The sequence below is a fragment of the Fonsecaea multimorphosa genome, assembly GCF_000836435.1.
Source record: "Fonsecaea multimorphosa CBS 102226 unplaced genomic scaffold supercont1.1, whole genome shotgun sequence".
NCBI lineage: Eukaryota > Fungi > Ascomycota > Eurotiomycetes > Chaetothyriales > Herpotrichiellaceae > Fonsecaea > Fonsecaea multimorphosa.
Window position 1 is genome coordinate 74,743 of NW_015971635.1, and position 18,102 is coordinate 92,844.

At 52.9% G+C, this 18,102-nt stretch overlaps 6 protein-coding genes across 6 annotated transcripts; 3 read left to right on the plus strand and 3 right to left on the minus strand.

The window, feature by feature from the left end:
• Positions 1-345: 345 nt before the first annotated feature.
• On the plus strand, positions 346-959 carry Z520_00036 (uncharacterized protein; the record flags this gene model as incomplete). Its single annotated transcript, XM_016770557.1, has 2 exons — positions 346-435; positions 552-959. 2 exons carry the CDS (start codon positions 346-348, stop codon positions 957-959), a joined length of 498 nt encoding a protein of 165 aa, XP_016637467.1.
• Positions 960-1,997: 1,038 nt separating this feature from the next.
• On the minus strand, positions 1,998-3,113 carry Z520_00037 (uncharacterized protein; the record flags this gene model as incomplete). Its single annotated transcript, XM_016770558.1, has 1 exon — positions 1,998-3,113. The coding sequence occupies one exon, from the start codon at positions 3,111-3,113 to the stop codon at positions 1,998-2,000; it is 1,116 nt and encodes a 371-aa protein (XP_016637468.1).
• Positions 3,114-4,082: 969 nt separating this feature from the next.
• Positions 4,083-5,305, minus strand: Z520_00038 (uncharacterized protein; the record flags this gene model as incomplete). Its single annotated transcript, XM_016770559.1, has 5 exons — positions 4,083-4,258; positions 4,378-4,702; positions 4,783-4,896; positions 4,977-5,057; positions 5,123-5,305. 5 exons carry the CDS (start codon positions 5,303-5,305, stop codon positions 4,083-4,085), a joined length of 879 nt encoding a protein of 292 aa, XP_016637469.1.
• A 1,534-nt stretch (positions 5,306-6,839) lies between these two features.
• On the minus strand, positions 6,840-7,631 carry Z520_00039 (uncharacterized protein; the record flags this gene model as incomplete). Its single annotated transcript, XM_016770560.1, has 1 exon — positions 6,840-7,631. One exon carries the CDS (start codon positions 7,629-7,631, stop codon positions 6,840-6,842), a length of 792 nt encoding a protein of 263 aa, XP_016637470.1.
• Positions 7,632-13,349: 5,718 nt separating this feature from the next.
• On the plus strand, positions 13,350-15,587 carry Z520_00040 (uncharacterized protein; the record flags this gene model as incomplete). Its single annotated transcript, XM_016770561.1, has 1 exon — positions 13,350-15,587. One exon carries the CDS (start codon positions 13,350-13,352, stop codon positions 15,585-15,587), a length of 2,238 nt encoding a protein of 745 aa, XP_016637471.1.
• A 713-nt stretch (positions 15,588-16,300) lies between these two features.
• On the plus strand, positions 16,301-17,261 carry Z520_00041 (small COPII coat GTPase sar1; the record flags this gene model as incomplete). The annotated part of the gene is made up of 5 exons (XM_016770562.1): positions 16,301-16,319; positions 16,386-16,489; positions 16,675-16,714; positions 16,778-16,843; positions 16,921-17,261. 5 exons carry the CDS (start codon positions 16,301-16,303, stop codon positions 17,259-17,261), a joined length of 570 nt encoding a protein of 189 aa, XP_016637472.1.
• Positions 17,262-18,102: the final 841 nt, after the last annotated feature.

The following is an 18,102-nucleotide window of genomic DNA, read 5'->3' on the forward strand; positions in this document are numbered from 1 at the left end:
TACGTACTCGGTACAGTAACTGTCGTCAGTGTCAGCTCCGCCTATTACGTCGCTCTGTGGATTTTCCCTCCATACATCAGAAAATCCTGCCTTCACAATCATCCAGCGAAGCCGGCACGAACTATTCCCGTACTTCGACTTTCTGTACCAGCAAGCCGTCAACCGCATATCCTGCGTTCAGTGATATCTTAAAGGCGGGCTCTAAACAGAACTGGGGTGTCTCCCGGACAAACCTGAGTCCCAGCCCCTGATTTCTGCATAAATTTCATCCCCTTGAAACAGGGTCAGAATCCCGCTGCAAAGTCCCGACGCAGGTCCAGCTGCGCTCCCCGCCAACGCCAAAATATGGCAAGCGAGACTTCGTCAGTGGTCAAAGTACCGCGTATCGCGATTGCGTTTTGTACGCAATGTAAATGGAACTTGAGGGCTGCCTATGTGAGTATATCGATCCTGTGCTGCTGTGACTCTGCTTTGCCACTAAGATGGGACCTTCGTGTAGCACGACATGCTCTTTTAGTTTTGCTCTATGCCTACTGACAATGCATATGTAGTACGCCCAAGAATTGCTTCAGACTTTCGGCACTAGCATCGGCGAGATTGCTTTGATTCCATCAACCGGAGGATTATTTACAGTCACAGTCACAACAGCCCATGTCGTCAATAGGTCTCCGAACGGAATTGCTGCTTTAGGAGGATCAGCGGAGCAAGCATTGCAGGCCATCGATACTGTGGTATGGGACCGCAAGACAGAGGGTGGCTTTCCAGAGACCAAAGAACTGAAGAGCCGAGTTCGCAATATTATCGAGCCTGGCAGAGACCTTGGGCATATTGACCGGAGCCTGAAAAAGGGGACCTCCCAGCAAGCCCAAGCAGAGACCAGCAAAGCTGAGCCTAAGCTAGACGCCAATGTCAACCCGGACCAGCAAGGGACGAAAGAAGAATGCGAGGACTGCAAGTAATTTGTTAGGCCTGACGGCCTTGACGGGCATCATATGTCGTTGCAACTCCTTCTCCCAAAGACCGACTTCATGGGTTCGTCTATGGTCGCCAAACCTTGGATTACGCATCTTGGACTTCAAAGGCCTTGGACCAGTGGCCGCAATGCACGAGATGATCTAAACAGGCCGCATAGTGTGGTAATCCAGACACTCCATTTTGTTACATGTCGTGAATGTAAGTGGAGTGTTGGGAAATTCGGGTCGTTACCGCAACATGACTGTATAAAGAACCTGGCAAGACAGTCCCCGGACCATTTCCTCCCGTGGACAGCTTAAGGAGGACAAAACCGCCATTCACCGAGGGCTTTGCAACTGAGCGCCGCTCAAATGACAGACGGATAGTTACACGGCCATCTTTCTACCTTTTCAGAATCTGAAAGCAGAATTCTCATCGTCCGCTTAGTCCTGGATTTTCAAGCTCATACTTCCGAAACAATGTGGCTCGCCGCAGCGTGTGAACACCGTTGTTGGCCGCCCCATCCCCGCCTCATCAGCTCACGTCCAGCATCTCTTGAGCTGTAGCAGACAGTTGTATCAAATGCTCCGGACGAACACAGATTACCAGGCCAGCCGACGACGACTTGTGGATGGCAAACTTGAGGGTTTTCTGACTCGAGGGCTTCTTCGACTAAGATGTCCACTGCGGCCATCATCTGACCTCGACAACCAGACCCATAGGCACTCCGGCCACGGAGGTTTTTTGTCAACGTGGCATCCTTCTTTTGAAAACCGGCAGGTTGACAATGAAGACGAACCGTCAGTCATGGATACGCGGTGCTTGACTTGCCTGGTTCTAAGAATACCTGTCTTGTTATGTTAAAGGACGTCACTAGCATGAAAAGATGTTTCCTAAGATATGGTCACCGATCCGGGTTATAATGCATTGTTTGTTGAATGGTTTACTATTTTGGGTTTTTACTAACCCACACATTTGATTGCTTGACTCCCCAGAAGAAAACCCAACGTGCACAAAATCCAGGACAACAACCCCATCAAACCTCAAGAAGGCGGCACTAGTTTCGTCCCATCCACGCCAAAATCTTTGGGAAACTCGGGGCCCCAGACGGACACGGGGCCGGCAACTTCCCTTCTGGTCGGAGTATCTTGATTCACGACATCCCCGTCGGCGTAGTGCTCGATCTTGAACCCGCTGGGGTCCTGCCAGTAGTCGAAGATCTGGCTGCCCAGTATATGGCGGCCGACGCCCCAGACGCTCTTCCATTGTTTCTTGGCCAGCCACTGGTGGCCGAGCAGCTGGGTGTCGAAGTCGGCGACCTCGTACGAGCTGTGGTGAATGTACGTCTCCGCGACCTCGGGAGGGGCGCGCTGCATGAACATGATGTGGTGGTCGACCCATTCGCTCCCAAGGTCCAGGTGCATGAAGGTCAGGACGTCGATGTTGGAGAACTGCGGGTGCCACAGAATGTCGCTATGCACGAAATTGAAGTTGGACGTGTAAAAGTCGAGTTCTTGGTCAAACTCCTTGCACACGTAGCCAAAGTGACCCAGCTTGTGGACGAGCGCGGGACCCTCGTGGTACCGCTGGAACTGGCCCAGGCGTCTCTTCTCAAAGGGCGTGTTGAACGGGCCCTGCGAGTCGTGCGTCGCCGTCGGTACGCCCTTGTTCTCGTCGACCGGCCGCTCCTGTTGGCCGTACACAACGTGCATGAACGTGCCATTCGGCCGCGCGATAGTGACCTGTCGGCCGCCTCCGGGGGCTCCAGCTTCTTCGAGACTCATGACCGTCGCACCGGGCAATTTGGTGGCCTTTTCAAACTCCCTCTCGTCCCTAGCGACAAAAGCCGGGCCCATGAACCTGGCCCGTCCGCGTCCCGATCCCGACGACTTCGCCTTGGTCGCGACATAGACGTACGGATCTCGACCATATCCGCGGAAATAGATTCTGTCATCATCCTTCTTCTCCTCGACAAAGCCAAAGTCCTTGGCGAACTTTGCAAACTTGTCGAGGTCCGGGTGCTCAAAGTAGACGTGGCCCAGGCGCACCAGCTGGACCTTGGACGGGTCGTTCTTGACCTCGGCGATCGGCATGTTTGGGATGATGCGCTCACGGAGGAATCGGGGAAGGTAAGAAAGCACGTCGAGAGCGTTGACCATGCTTTATTAAACCTCTGACTCTGATTTAAATGGGCGTCGTGCACACCCAGGAGACGTGGAAAGCGGAGTGCCGTTCTGGGTATGCATTTCTTTCTCGCTTCACACGCCTCCTCCCCTCAATATCTATTTACCCTTCCTCACCGTATTCAGCCATGGTTCCCCTCCCCAGCTGACGTACATCCGCTCACATCGCTCGGCCGCCATGCTGAGACGGTCGGGACGAGCAGTACAAACGCCGTGCTCTGGGCCTCGATGTACCTCCTGGGTCTTACCGGTACGGCATTTTGGGAAACACGGGGAAGTTTTGTGCCGGTCCCGCACTCCGCCCCGCACTTTTGACAATGCTTGGACTTGGTCGCCGGAACAACACTCTCCAGAAGCGCAGGAGGGGAATCTGTGCACAATCACAATTCTCACCATCGACGTCGGAATGATGTTCCCCCGCAAACAAGTTGGATATTCGCGTGAACGAAGAGTTGTCAAAGAGCCTCGGTAGAGCGCCCCACCGAATCATAGAGCACGCAAGGCTGTCCGCTACCTGCAAGGCTGAGAAAACTACGGGGCATATCGACCACACACCCACGCACAGAGCAGCGAAGTTCGCGAAGGGTGCAACTTCCAGGGCCTGAACAACATCAAACATGTCTTGTCTACAATCTAGGCACAGATTCAGGCTAACTCTGTCATCTACTCTATCTCCATTTCCTCCCCGTGAAATGCCAACGATTTCCCCCCTGGAGCGCCTCAATCCCTCAACGTCCGCGAAGCGCATGTCCCCGTTACCAGAGAGTCTGCCCCTCTCACAAAAACCTGCTCAGTGAATGATAGACCATCGAGATCAGAACGCGTAGGAATGTCAGCCTGGGGGGACACCAAATGGGGCCGGACTGATCAGCAAACATGTCTCGGCTAGCCCTTAGCAGATTTTTGGGAGAAAGGAGTTTCGTGGTTATCTCACATTGACTAAACTCACAATGCGGCTTGCTTTCCCTCTGGGAAGAGAATTCTATTTCTCAGCACTCCGATGCCGGTGATTTGGATATCTACCACGTCGGCGTGGCTCAAGAACCGTCTCGGTGCTTTGAACGCGCCGACACCTGCGGGGGTACCGGTCATGACTGCCGTGAATGCTGGAATGGTCGTACCTGCGGGTTGAGATGTGAATTATTTCGCTGCAACTAGATACTTGCCGAAAGGTACAAAAAGATGTTGGCCAAAAAAGGAGGATGGGGTTTTTCGGATTGGCCTGGGGCAGTGCACTCACTCTGGCTCATGAAGCTCAAAACCTGCGCGGGCGAGAACACCATGTCCTTCTTGACGTCCGCATCCTGCATAACCTCCCCATTGACCTTGGTGACAATCTTGACCTCCTGACTCTGTTGGAAGATCTCGGGACTGACGAGAACGGGACCGATGGGCGCGAACTTGTCAAACGCCTTTGCGTAGAAAAACTGGCCGCCGTTCTGCGCGGGGAGTTGAAACACTCGACACGAGAGATCGTTGCCGATGGTGTAGCCGAGAATATAAGATTCTGCTTCTTTGGGAGACACGTCGCGGCATTCTTTGGACGTGACGAAGACCAATTCTCCCTGCAGGTTCCCACAATGTCAAAAAAACCTCGGGTCAACCACTCACTCTTTGATGACGAGACTCAGGGGAGCTTACTTACCTCCCAATCGGGGAAATTGGAAGCACAATATCTGCTCATGGGGATATCCTCCTCTGGAGCGGCGAGCGCTGCTGCAGGCTTTGTCCACAACGGTGGGTTGGCAGGGATGTTGAGCTGCAATGTAGACAACCTCCGAGTCAGCCCACTGACTGCCCTTTTCCTCCCGAGTCCAACCATCTGGCGTCCATTCATACCTTTGCCTCCTTCGCATGGCTTCTGTAGTTCAATCCCACAGAGTATATAGGCAGGTCGGTGCGGGGAAGTGGTGCAAGAAGCTAACATATCCCGTCCAGCTGGTTAGCGTAGTTACAGGTCCATAGGAGGATCTATGTAGACCTACCTTGCCCACTATCGCAGTCACTTTGTCTTTTCCCGCAAGGAGGTCGTCGAACGAGGAGTAGGCCTCTATGGAAGTTCCCGGCTCTGGGATCACGGAGGCCTCGTTGACGCCCAAGTCTGCAAAATACTTTGCTTTCCCGTGCTGCTGCGATTCAAAGCAGATCAGTCTCGAAAATGGCGGCATCATGATTCATTGAACTCTAAGGGTTCTGAGGTGGCAGAGAGGTGCTTCAGATCACGGTGCCCATACAAGTATCAGTGACGGAGGCGCTGGGAGCATGAAGGATCCATGCTTCTGTAACGCAGCCCTGCATCCCACACCGAGGCTGTAGACCACGCAAGCATCAGACTATGGTCGGCATATCAGAGAACGACCGTGCCGCTTATGTGGCCCCGTATTTTCCTCAGCCTCGCCTCCTAACCCCCCACGCCTCATACCGCTGTTGCCGGTCGGGCTCGGCCCAGCCAGCTCCAGCCAGCGGCCTCAAGTTGAACGCTTTCGAAAAGGGAGACATGGCCGCGCATGCACCTTCGAGCGTCATGCTTCTGATGCCTCGGCCGACAGATCAAAACAATGAACGGTGTACCTTTTCAGGGTTTCTGGACGCGCCCAGCCTTGTCCCGCATTGTCCCACACTGCCAAGCTCAGGCGCCAAGATCACCCCAACTGCGAAGAGAGGAGATAGCATTCTCTCTCTCTCTCTATCAGCCTGGATCTAGATCGAGAGCAAAAAGGGATATTGCATTGAGGAGGCGAGAGGGTCTGAGGAACAGAAAGAATGGGAATTTGCGTGGCCGCGGAGTGAGAGGCACACCGTGATCAAGGATGCGCAAAAGTTGAGGGATTCGGGAACATCGGGGCAAATGGGAATCAGGGCGGCAAAATCGGGGGAGCGGAAAATGATAATTTGAGTCCCAAGAGGCGCTTTTGAATCAAACGATAATACCGCTTGACGACGCCGCTAGAAGGCTATGGGGATTGTTTCGTTATTATGCTATGGTAGTGGCAGCGCATGTAGCCTTCTCAGAACACCAGGGAAACAACATTAAAGACCAGACCTCTAGACCATTTCACGAACCTTGTTTTACAGCCACTCGATTACTGGTACAGCTCCATATGGGCCATATATTCTCCATATGGACTCCAATTTGGCGGCTGTCTTCCCTGTAGACCACAGAGCGAAACGGTCAACAACCCGTGCAAGACTGGCGCAGGACGTGGATGAGGCGGCAAGTCCATCTCGACATGGTACGTCCACAATAGTATCCATTCTGCTCCAGATCCCCGGGGCCTATCGATTCAGGCAAAGGTCTGTGAGTGAGAGAGAGAGAGAGATGTGATCGGTGTGCGGCCAGATAAAGGCGCTACCAGGGTTGAGAGCCGACGGACATTGTCCGGGCTTGGCTGTCCCATGTGCTCCAATCCTGAGACACAGTACAGGATATCGATGTATGAGGTTCGTCCGCGGCTCCAGCCATTGTATTGATCTCACTTCGATTGCATATGCGCAACCGCTGGCCGGAATGACCTAACTCGATGTCGTGTTTTCGTCTTTTGCTTGGGAGAGAGTACCCGAGTTCCGTTAGGTGAAGCATCAGGCTGCTGATGATCCTGTGCATCGAGTTTCAAGTCCCAGCTGACGTACGGCTGAAGCGGTGTGAACGGATAACTGGCCACCTTCCCGGGGCCGTTGCTCCTCTCACGCAGCGTAGGAGCGTCACTTCTTCAACAGCTTCTTCTCGACGTATTTCTGAATGCGCCTATCGCTCATGATGAAACCCGTGACGGCCACGCCCAGGAACAGTTTGGAGGCGGCCGCTGCTCTGCTGGGATCTGTCTTGTCTGAATGCGTCGTCGAAGGCTTTGTCGATTTGGTGGCAAAGCCGAGTTCCGCGTAGGCGGGAGGGGGCTCTGATGGGGGAACACCACTCGAGGATGCCGGCGGCAGAGACTTGGAGGACTCCGCTGTTTCTGCCTTGCTCTTCTTTCTCTTCTCCTCCTCCCCTGCAGCAGATCTTTCACGTTCGTCTTCCTTCTCGATCCATTCTTTGACCACCTCCTCCCCTGGAAACATCCTCCGCCTCATCGCGATCCAAATCGGGACGAGCAGCTTATGCAGCTGTTCCTCTTCCTTCCTCACCCGCTCGTCGATCTTAGCCCCCGACGTCCCGGACCAGCTGGCTGCACGCCAGCCCTTGCCGAAATCGCTCTGCACTCGACACCACGGGTGTGCGAACCGCGACCCGACAAAATTCTTCGAGACCGCGCGGTAGTTCTCGGAAGTGCCCGGCGCCAGGAGATAGATTATGATGGCCTGCTCGCGAAACTGCTTCAAATCAACGAAGAACTGCTCGTGGGACTGCTGCGGGATGAGCAGGGCGGAGAAGAAGCGCGCGTAGTTGGTATGTGAATCCGGAAGGCCGTGGATGTACCGCTGCAGGGAGGGGTGGATGATGGGGTCATCGTCTTCTGTTTCAGGTGGCTGTATGAATGGTCCTAGAGAAGACATGGTCGATGTGTGACGTAGATGACAGCCTATGGTTCTCTCACAGCTGTTTCGACACCGGCAGATCCTCTTCGGGAAAGTTTGGGTTTTCGATGGGAGTTGTATGAAGCAATCTGTCGTATGAAGTTGACGGGATCTCCCGAGGTCTCAGGTACATTCCGGCATTAAGAAAGGTCTGGCGCCTGGTGAGATGTGTGAAGAGATTGAAAAGACACGGATGTTGTATGTCTGGGCTGGTTGGGTCAGCAAGTCCGCCGTTGTAAGAAGTAGTCGTGCAAAGGTCCTCAAGGCCAAGGCTCCACGACAGCCTCGTCTACGCGGCCGTCGATCGAACCCCGTGCCAAGCCCGCGCTATAGAATTGTAGGCATCTTGGACTGTGATCTGCATCAGTCTCAATGCTTGGTAGCCCCTGTTACGGGAAGAGATTTCAAGATCAATCTCAACGCAAAGCAGGGCCATATTTAAGAGATGACGACGCTCTCAGTCCGAGGCGAGGCCAAGCTGATCGGATAGGGACGGGAGGAAAGACCGGAACGATCCAAAAAGAGGCCTCTTTAAAAATCCTTCCCACAGCTCCACTGAGGCTTCCAATACATGGCTCTTGAATACGGAAATCCCTTCTGTATCTGGGAGGCACTGCTGCAATCACCATAGGACATGGTTGGCAGCTGTGGACGAGAGGTGAAGGGGGGCAAGATTTGAGCGCCAAGGACCCTTTTTGATATTCGGCGTCCATATTATCCATCTTATCAGATTGAGTTGGCTTTTTGGATCTAGCTTCTAACCAGGCACATTGTCGCCACCGAGCTCCTTGCCGGCTGGTGCTGGGACTTGATGCCTCCTTCACGTTTTATCGACAGCCGATCTTTTCGGATCCTACTTAGAATCTATACACAGCCAAGAACTGGGGAAGGAAACCACCCCTGATGCGCCGCCGGAGTACTTTAGCCCGGGCCCGAAGGCCTTGGAGTGTGGACATGGGGGAGCATGGAATTCTCAGAAAGCTTGGGATCCAGGAGAAAGTGCGGTGAGATGGCAGAACGCCTCATGTGATACAACCCCTTGACGCACTGTGAACTACACTTGACAGAAGTAGCATGTAGGTTTGCTCGGTTCATCTGCTATGGTTTCTTAGCAGTGAACCGCTCGTTTCGCAAACACCCGCCTGCATGCGGCGAGCCGTGATCTCGTGAGCATGACCATACGAACTCTCACTTAATCTTTCCAATGAGCGACAGTAGGTGAGCGTCAGGATTCAAAAAAATGATTGGCGTCCATGATTCGGCTGCCAAGGTGCACGGGATACTGGCGAGGGTGCAGGATGACAGTCGGTCAAGGTTCCAAAAAGAAAAGGCGAGATACGATACTTAATGGCGGACGCACGCTTTGACCTTTTGATGCCACTTTACGTTCTTGCTGGTGAATGAAGTCGAGGCACAGGTTACTCAATCCGGAGCTCAACATGCCAAAAGCGGAACTCGCTTTCTATTAGCAGGCGTTAAGCGCCAGTCTCCAGACTTGTGGACAAGCTACAACAACCTCATCTGGACGGCGTACAGTTGAGCCAATGGTACATCGGTCTATCGATAGCCACTCGAAAGCGCAACCACTCAGCTCGCGTCGCCAAGCCTGCATATCGCAAAGAACCACAAACATGAGTCGCTGTTAGTTTTCTTCTTCGCACAAACGACTCGAATTGTGTGCAGAGGGGTAAGGGAACGCAACCTCGGTCGATGAGTGGCGGACGTGGTGGTCACTGGTCAGTGGTCACAGGTTGCGGTCTGCTCTTCGCTCAAAGCGGTTGTTGCATTAGCCTTCGTTTAGTCTCCATTTAGACCCGATTAGGCCTTTACTCCCATTGGCTTCTCGAAAATGCCTCATAGTAAAAAGTCCGTGCGTCCGTGCGTCTGCGGGGCTGTGGGCTGGACCCACCGTGTGCCCCACGGTCCGTGCGCTGCCATCTCCGCCATACATTTTCTACCTATGCTTGAGATCCAGAACCCGCCCAGGCCACTGACAATTTGCATTTGGTACTCTGAATTGTTGCGATATCCCACGACGCTCTTGCATCTGTACCTAGTCGCGGGATTCTTCACCGGGTTCTCGTCGACCTCGTTTACCGATTTCATAGTGTGGAGGATATTCGCTTGGCCATGCAGCTAGTGTGTTCCCTCCACAATGTCGATGAATAAACCCACTGCATAGCTGCAGATAGCTTTGTAGAGCTCTTTGAGGAGACCAAGCTACGAGACCGAATGTCCCCTTGATGAGAATGCATGCATTGCCAACTGTCAGAAGACTTGTGGTCAGCCAGGGTCGCCAAGGTTGCCCTGTGCTTCAGCTGACTTATCCTCGGTGTCCCCGGGCGTATGCTTCTAGAATCGTTCTTGTCAGTAACAAAGTAGCACAGACCGCCTGTTCAAGGTCGGACAGCGCAGAAGGGTCCCTGGTTTCATGCGGCTGTGGATGTGTGTGTGCATCAGGTGAAGAGATCTCTGCATATAATCCATTAGGGCAAGCTGCCGAGGGTAGCACACGGCCACCGCCTGTATTTGACTGGCTCTACAGTCCGAACTTCTCCATCCCACCTATGCAGCTTCCCCTGGTGACTCTGAGCTGTGGGGGAAAGAATCAGCAATACCTATGCCAGATGCAGCAGTGCATTGTCAGAGTATCATGTCAGGTTTGGAGCTCTCGCGGGACTACGAGATTGGAGGAATACGCTGTGGCGCTTGGTGGACTGTATTCCTGTTTGTGACGGCAAGACCTCCTCGAGCCGTGCGGCCCGCACAATGGACACAAGAAAACGAGGTTCCCCCTGTGAGCATGCCAGGGTAATCTTCAGAGTAATGATTCAACATGCCGTAGGATTTTTCTCGGTGTCTACAAGTACAAACACCAGGATCGTATTTGGGAGGCTTGGAGGTTGACGTCATGTCAGCTGACGGGAGAGGGCGGCCTTCAGCCTGGGCGGAAGGGAGAAATTAGGATCAAAATGCAGATGCAGGGGAGGGCAAAAGATGACGCGCGTTGAAACGCTAGGTTACTGTTGGCGCAATACCAGGGACAAAATTCGATGTCGTATGAAGAAACCGAACCGGTCTTGACTTGTATACCCAGTAATGCTTGGTTTCGAAATACTTTCTAGATCCGTCAGATCGCCCGTCGTCCATCATGAGCAAGACCGAGTAATATTAGACAATAGGCGAGATACTGAGCCAACATCTGCTTTGCCAGTGAATTCATTAATCGACAGGCCAAGTGTGTGGGCAGTAATGCAGACGACGTGAAGCAGTCCACAGCAAGCCTTCGATGATGTAGCACGTCCAAGAACCTGATTTCGGGAGGGCTGGCGCCGTTTTGACCCACAGCGGTTCGTGGAGTGCGAAAAGGTTTGATCACAGTACCAAACAAATAATGGCCAGGAAATGACAATGCGTTCCCGTTGGATAAGTATTCAGATGACGCGCCCAAATTTGAGATACATTCTGTCATATTGCGTCAAGACAGCGAAAAATCCCGGTCATGATGCTTGCAAGACCTAGGAACAGGTCACGAACCCTAAGGGTCCACGGCAGCCTCCCCATCGCACAGGCACAACCGGAAATGGCCCCCTTGGCAATATTGCCTTTTGTTCCTGTCTTGAATGTCACTGCAAAGATGATCAGAACGTGGCGAGAGATGAGCCTGCCGATCGACGTGACACCAGGGCTTCGTTTCTTGTTTCTGACTCGCGAGATGCACCATATCCCAGGACACCGGCTGTCCATGTGGTGAGATCAACACGGACTATGAGGTCCCTCGTAGACACAGCGTATAAATTTAGCACATTGTCTTTGGAGCTCGTAGAGGAAACAAAGGTGTCTCGCTTGCACAAGGCGGTGTATCAGGATGGGTTCGTCAATCTCACGCCATGAGGAACAAATTTTGGTCAAGTACCATGCAGTGACAGTTTTAATCACGGTTTCCCTCTCTTGCTCTTTGCATTAGTATTGCATTGAAAACGTTCGATACGCATTTTGTGGAGGGGCGCAATTTCACCAGGGCACACGGCAGCAGGGACCACCAGGTGGATAGTTCGGGAGGCGAAAAGCCAAATAGAAAGAAGATCCCGTCTGAAAGTGAGGTCAAGTGGGCGGTTTCGAGAGCAGGATGCTGGCGACTGAGAGCGCAGGCTAGCTTGGGGCGCCTTTGCCGCTGGGGGGATTGATCAACATAGGTAGGTAGACGCCCCAAGTCCGAGATCTCGACGAGTTGCCGTTTGAGAATTAGCGGTGCGGTGGTCGGTATATGATGGCCGGTGGGCGGCGGGCACTGGGTACTGGGCACTGGACAGTGTTGGGTGGGATTTTTGTTGGCTTTTTTTTCGCTCAAGGCCTGAGAGCAGCTGGCTAGTGAACGGCCTTTTCAGTTTGGGAGCCACATGCCCACAGCCCAGAGCGTCTGCGTTAGTACTTGGAGGGAACGCAGAGAGAGTTAATACCGGTAAGGAGGAACAAGTTAAATTTGCAGCCCAGGGGGGGCTCCTTACCTACCTGGACTTAGGTGCGTAGGCATGAGCACTGGCACCTAGCGGGGTGACCTGGATGCCTAGGGCAAACCCAACAATAATGGCACATTGCACAGGCCAACTAGAATCCGTCCGAACAACACACCTAAAAGTTGAAATCCGTTGACTGTTGACTGGCTGGGCTGCCCCCCAGTGGCGCCCCTCTTCTTTTTTGGTTCCCTTCTGGGTCTCGTCTGGCCTGGCATCGTCTGGCTGGTCTTTTGTTGTTTGTGTGTGTGTCTCCGTCTAATGGAGTATTTCTCTCGGTGCATCTGCTCACCAATCTTTTTTCCTTCTTTTCTCCAAATTTCTCGCTCTCGCGAGTTGCCATCAACCCATCCCATCCGGGTACCATTCCTGCCATAATTGGTGCCCATCCCTCCATCGCCATCTCTCACCCTCTCTCGCCCTCTCTCTCGCTTGCTGCTTTTCCGGCTGCCCGCATTTTTTCCCTCATCTTTCACCCATTTCCTCTTCACCGTCGTCCTTTGTCAGTCTTCCTCTCCAAATTTTCTTCCACTCTCCACTCCCGAGTCCCGACTGCTCCCTGCAGACTGCGCATCCAAGCACACCACCTGCGATTACTACTGCCCACTACCACTTTCCGCCCTCGCCATCCTACATCCGTCTTCTTCCTACTGCTCCTCTCATCCAGCATCTTCGGTCTCTTGACCAACCTCTTGTAAGCAATCTACTCTCATTTGGAATTCATATACCCTTATCTTACTCACGCGCTTTCCAGATCCTCATTTCTCGACTTCCCGTTCTCGCAACACCCCCAGACGCAGCAGTCACCGTAGGACGCCACCTACCGCGCCGCAGCCCTCACCACTACCTACCCTCGAGGAGGCTTCTGTTTCGCTCTACCACTCTGCTAGTGTTCAGAGGAACCGACTTGTCATAAATCATAAAATGTCAAAGTCCAATTTATAACAGCGGCGGTCCCTGTGGGCCAAAATAATATCACTTCCCTTGCCAACGAAACAGTGCCAGTCGGCTACTGGTGTTGGTAGCGTTCTTGCCTGATCTCGATCGCCATCTTTGTCAGGCCGTGGGAAATAGTTTCTGCATTCTTCTCCCTCTTCATCACCTGCCTTGGTCTGTCCTGGCTTCACTCCTGATGGCACATCACCAGAAACACCAGATGGACGGTACCCGAAGAAATACAGCCATGCAGAGTCTGCTCAAGATGTTTAATTTATCAAACGCCCCCACAGTTCCTCTCGGTGACGACGAGCTCAGTGCGGACGCCGACGAACCGCCGGACGATCAAGTATCCCCTCTGACCATCGTCTCCACGCGAGAAGCCCTCTACCACCGCTCTAACGCTCCCCCGAACCCTCGCCGCGAATCTCTCTTGACTCGTGCCATTCTGGCGGAGTCCAAGCACGAAGATGACCACGTGGCGTTGGCCGCCCGTGGGCTGTCGACAACGTCCTCTCACAGCACAGCCAGCATGCCTTCGACCGCCGAGTTGACCAGTGACGGAGACACCAGCCAGTCACGGTCAGCGACCCCAAGTCCGCCACCTCCTTCAGCACGTTTCTCTCCCCTGCTTAACTTCAAGAAACCCGGTCCCAAAGTGGTCATTGCGCCGATAACAAAGGATGAAGGGGAAGCAGCGGTTGAGAAGACATTGGGTCGTAAACGCTGCATCATGTTTGCCTGCGGAGCCACGGATTCTGAGAAAAGCAAAGACAGTGTGACACTAAACAAGCAAAAGCCATCAGCTGAACAACCCGAGGTTCCCAAGCGAAAGTGTGCAATTACCTTTGCTTGTCCCTCGCGAACAAGCGTGAACGAGACCAAAAACCCTCCCGCCAAGCTACGGGTTGAATCAAAGAACACACGTCGCCCGTCTCCCGCTCCCTTCCGGCGCAAGTCCACTTCAGAGTCTGTCGACCTCTCTGGCCACTCTGTCGATACAGCCAGGGTACCTAGTCCCGAGAAAGCGAGACCTGCGCCATCCTCTCCAAAAGCGACCTTTCATGAATTTGCCGCATCTCAGGATGAGACCGACTCATGGGTGGACAAGCCTGATGTTCACAAGGAAAAACTCACCCTCGATGATTGTATGAAAAAGGAAAACCGCATCCGGCAAATCGGTCGCGAAGCCGAAGAGGAGGCAGAAGAAGAAGAACGAGAACAGGAGGAGCTCGGAAACGCATCTGAAGATGAGGACAACGACAACGAAGACGACTTCGCTCCATCCGATGACGGCACCGATGGTGGCAATGAATCGGACGATGAAGGCGGTTTCGCCAGCTCGGATGAAGAAAGCGACGGCGGCTCCGAATATGGATTCTGGGCGCCTTCCAACACCCGCACAGTCACCGGCAGCGAGCATGTCAACATAAGTCATTTTAGCGCCCGTCGACAATCTGACGCCAGTTCTGTCGAGTCGTTGACCCGATCCAGCACTCCGCCTCTCCATTCAATGATGAAGCAGGTTGGAAAACGTCGCAACAATGCTTTCAAAGTCTCGAAGATGAGACCTGGCACACCGGAGTTGCCCGATAGCACGGACTTTGTTTGTGGAACGCTCGACGAGGATCGTCCATTGGAGGCCGCATACATCTCTTGCCGCGAACAAAAGAAGCGAGAGAAGCACATCCCCATCCCACAGGACATTGATCCGAGCTTCCCAACGTCTGATCCCGAAGACGACGGAGAAAACAGTGACGAGGAAGAGCTCAATGAGTCGCACCATAGCTCGGACGGCCCGCGATGGCTTAAGGATGGGTTTGCCGATTTCGACGAGGAGCATCATGGACGCCGCAAGCCGTCGTTCACCATGCCGATCGCTCATTCGCCCTCTCCGCCTCGTACCGCATTTGGCGGAAGAGTCGGTCGCAGCACTCATCGCTCGCCGCCGCCGAAGCATGCAGTTGCACGGTCGCCGCCGGCCCGAAAATTGTTTGGGCATTCTCCCACCAGACTCAGGTCACCCTTTCCGGCAGCCAAGTTGCGTTCGCCGCGTGGCTCTCCGACAAATGTTGGCATCCCGACCAGGATCAATCTAAGGGGACTCGCTCAACGTCCGACAATGGAGCGGACAGCGTCGCTACCAGACACTCCTAATCCATTTTTCAAAAACTTTCATATTGGCAGTCCTTCCATTTCCAATATTGCATCTGGGGCTGTCTCACCCGCTGCTGAGGAGCCTCCACGTCCGGACATGCACGTTCGTGGTCCAGTCGACATCGTCGCCGGGCTTGAAAAGAAACGTCAGAAGCGCAAAGAAAAATACTGGCGTCAGCATTGCCGCAAAGCGGCCAAGGAACAAGCTGAGCGCAAACCGGTCCCGGGTCGTGGAGCGGAAAGAATGAAGGAGCTTGGTCTCGAATGTGCCGAGCGAACAAAAGGCTATGGCATTGGACAGCAGACGCAGCTGGTGCTTTCACTTTGATTTCCCTTCTCAAAGTCCACCCCTTACACATATACTGTTTATTTGTCGCCCTTTTCTACGCGGGCTCGCTTGGGCCTTTTTGAACATATCTCGATGCTGGTTTGCGCTCGAGTATGACGAACTTTATGACGGAACTGGGTGGGGGCGACATAGGTCATTGCACTGCCTGCACCATTTTTCACATACAGCACGGTTGTGGGATCCCAAAGGGCCTTTATGCATAGCACTGGCGTACATCGCAGGAGGCGAATTCTTGCGTTGTAAATATGTGACATGACCATCAGCATGGTCCCCAGAATATCAAAATAGCTCTCTCGAGTGGTAGACTCGATTGCAGAGCGTGATATGCACAAAGCACAAAGCTAAGAAGCATTTCTTGTAGTTGCGTCTTGTCCTTTTTGTTCATCATAAGCTCCAGATCATACTAAAGTCCCTCAAGCCCTTCCTTTGGAGCCGAAGGGGTGGCCCTTGAAAGGTAGGGATCACGTGAATTGCGTCACGTGAAATACCTCAACGGCAGACCAACTCCGAGCATCTGGATTCTTTCTCTTTTAGGAACTTTTCATACGGTGGCACCCCATCACCTCACTACTGCCGTGAGATCTCGCCGAGTGTATCCATCATTGTGCTTGTTCTCGGTGTCCGCCCTCCTCGTCCTTTTTTGTCACTGCATATCCTCAAACGATACCTTCATCTCCTCCACAACTGCAAATATGTGGATCATTAACTGGTGTATGTGCGACTGAATTCCTGTGCTTGTGCAGAGGACAGACTGACCTGATTGCTTTATCCCTCTAGTCTATGACATCCTCGCCTCTCTGGGCCTCCTCAACAAGCATGCCAAACTTCTCTTCCTTGGTCTCGACAATGCAGGAAAGACGACATTATTACACATGTTGAAGGTGAGAGGACATCGAAGCAACGACCCTCTGGGAATTATGTGGTTGCGGACCTGGACAGGAAGAGATCGGAGCACGGCAGGGTATCACGGGCTATGGTCTTGACCTCGATTTCCAGACAGCTACAGTTTTGGATAATATTTGGCCATGCAAGACTCGAGTGCTGACGACTGCGTGCTATTCTACAGAATGACCGGGTCGCAATCCTCCAACCAACATTACATCCCAGTACGTACTTGCCTGAAGTTTGAGCCTCAATCAAGTGTCCCATACTGACGACTCCTGGCACAGCTTCGGAAGAACTCGCCATTGGCAACAACAGATTCACAACCTTTGATCTAGGAGGTCACCAACAAGGTACGTTAAGACGCTCATCTCCCCCAGTTCTTCATGGCAACCGCAGGCGTGCAAGTGGACTGAAACCCTGAGCACAGCACGCCGCCTCTGGCGCGACTACTTCCCCGAAGTATCGGGCATCGTCTTCCTCGTCGACGCAAAGGACCACGAACGTCTGCCCGAAGCCAAAGCCGAACTCGACGCCCTCCTGGCCATGGAAGACCTCGCAAAGACACCCTTTTTGATTCTGGGCAACAAAATCGACCACCCGGACGCCGTGTCCGAGGATGAATTGAGACACCAGCTGGGCCTATATCAGACTACGGGGAAGGGGAAAGTGCCGCTCGAAGGGATCCGGCCGATCGAGGTGTTTATGTGCAGTGTCGTCATGAGGCAGGGTTATGGAGAGGGCATCAGATGGCTGGCGCAATACGTTTGAGAAAAAAGATTGCAGTGCAGTGCAGAAGCAGAGATCATGCATAATGACAAGAAAGGGAGGCAATTCTCGACAGTGCCTCCATCGACCGATTACATTGCATCTGTCGAGCCACAAATCCCCATAGTCCCATGTCAGTCACTCTTGGTCAGGCAGGCAGGCAGGCAGGCAATCAATCAATCAATTCATCAGATCCATCCATGCATGCCGCATCAACCCAATCGAATGCCCCTTGGTATACGAACCCCCAGATCCTCCCAACTTCTCAAGAACTCCCCGAAATCTCCCAGCCCACCTAGATATCGGTTACTATATCAAGCCCAAAAACCCGCGGCCGAGACAAATTCAATAACACCTCCCCCCCTTCCGATTTTTCCCTCTTTTTTTCTTACCCACCGCACCGACACTTTGAGACGGAGCAGCATGGGACGAAGAGAAACATTGGGGTGGTTTCGAAACGCGTAGCAAATGAACCGGGACAGGTTGAGTTTCAAAGAGAGAGAGAAAAGGAAAGGAATTTGAGGTATTGAGAGACTATTAGAACCCACCAGTATCAAATCAAGTAAGTTTCCTTAGATTGAGAGAAAAGAGAAAAAAAAGTCCAGAAGTATGTGAAAATGATCACAAAATTGGAGTGCCAGCATCCATTCCATGTCTACGTTTTATATCCACTCTCTAATCATAATATGCTTCGGTAACTTACAGCTAGGTATTGTGTGTATATATACCTAGGTACCTAAGGTAGGTAGGTAGGTAGGTAGATCAACAACCACCACCCCCAAAGAAAAAAATGCCTCGAGTTCCCAATGGTCTGTATATGTAACCTGGCCGTCTCCGACTTAAT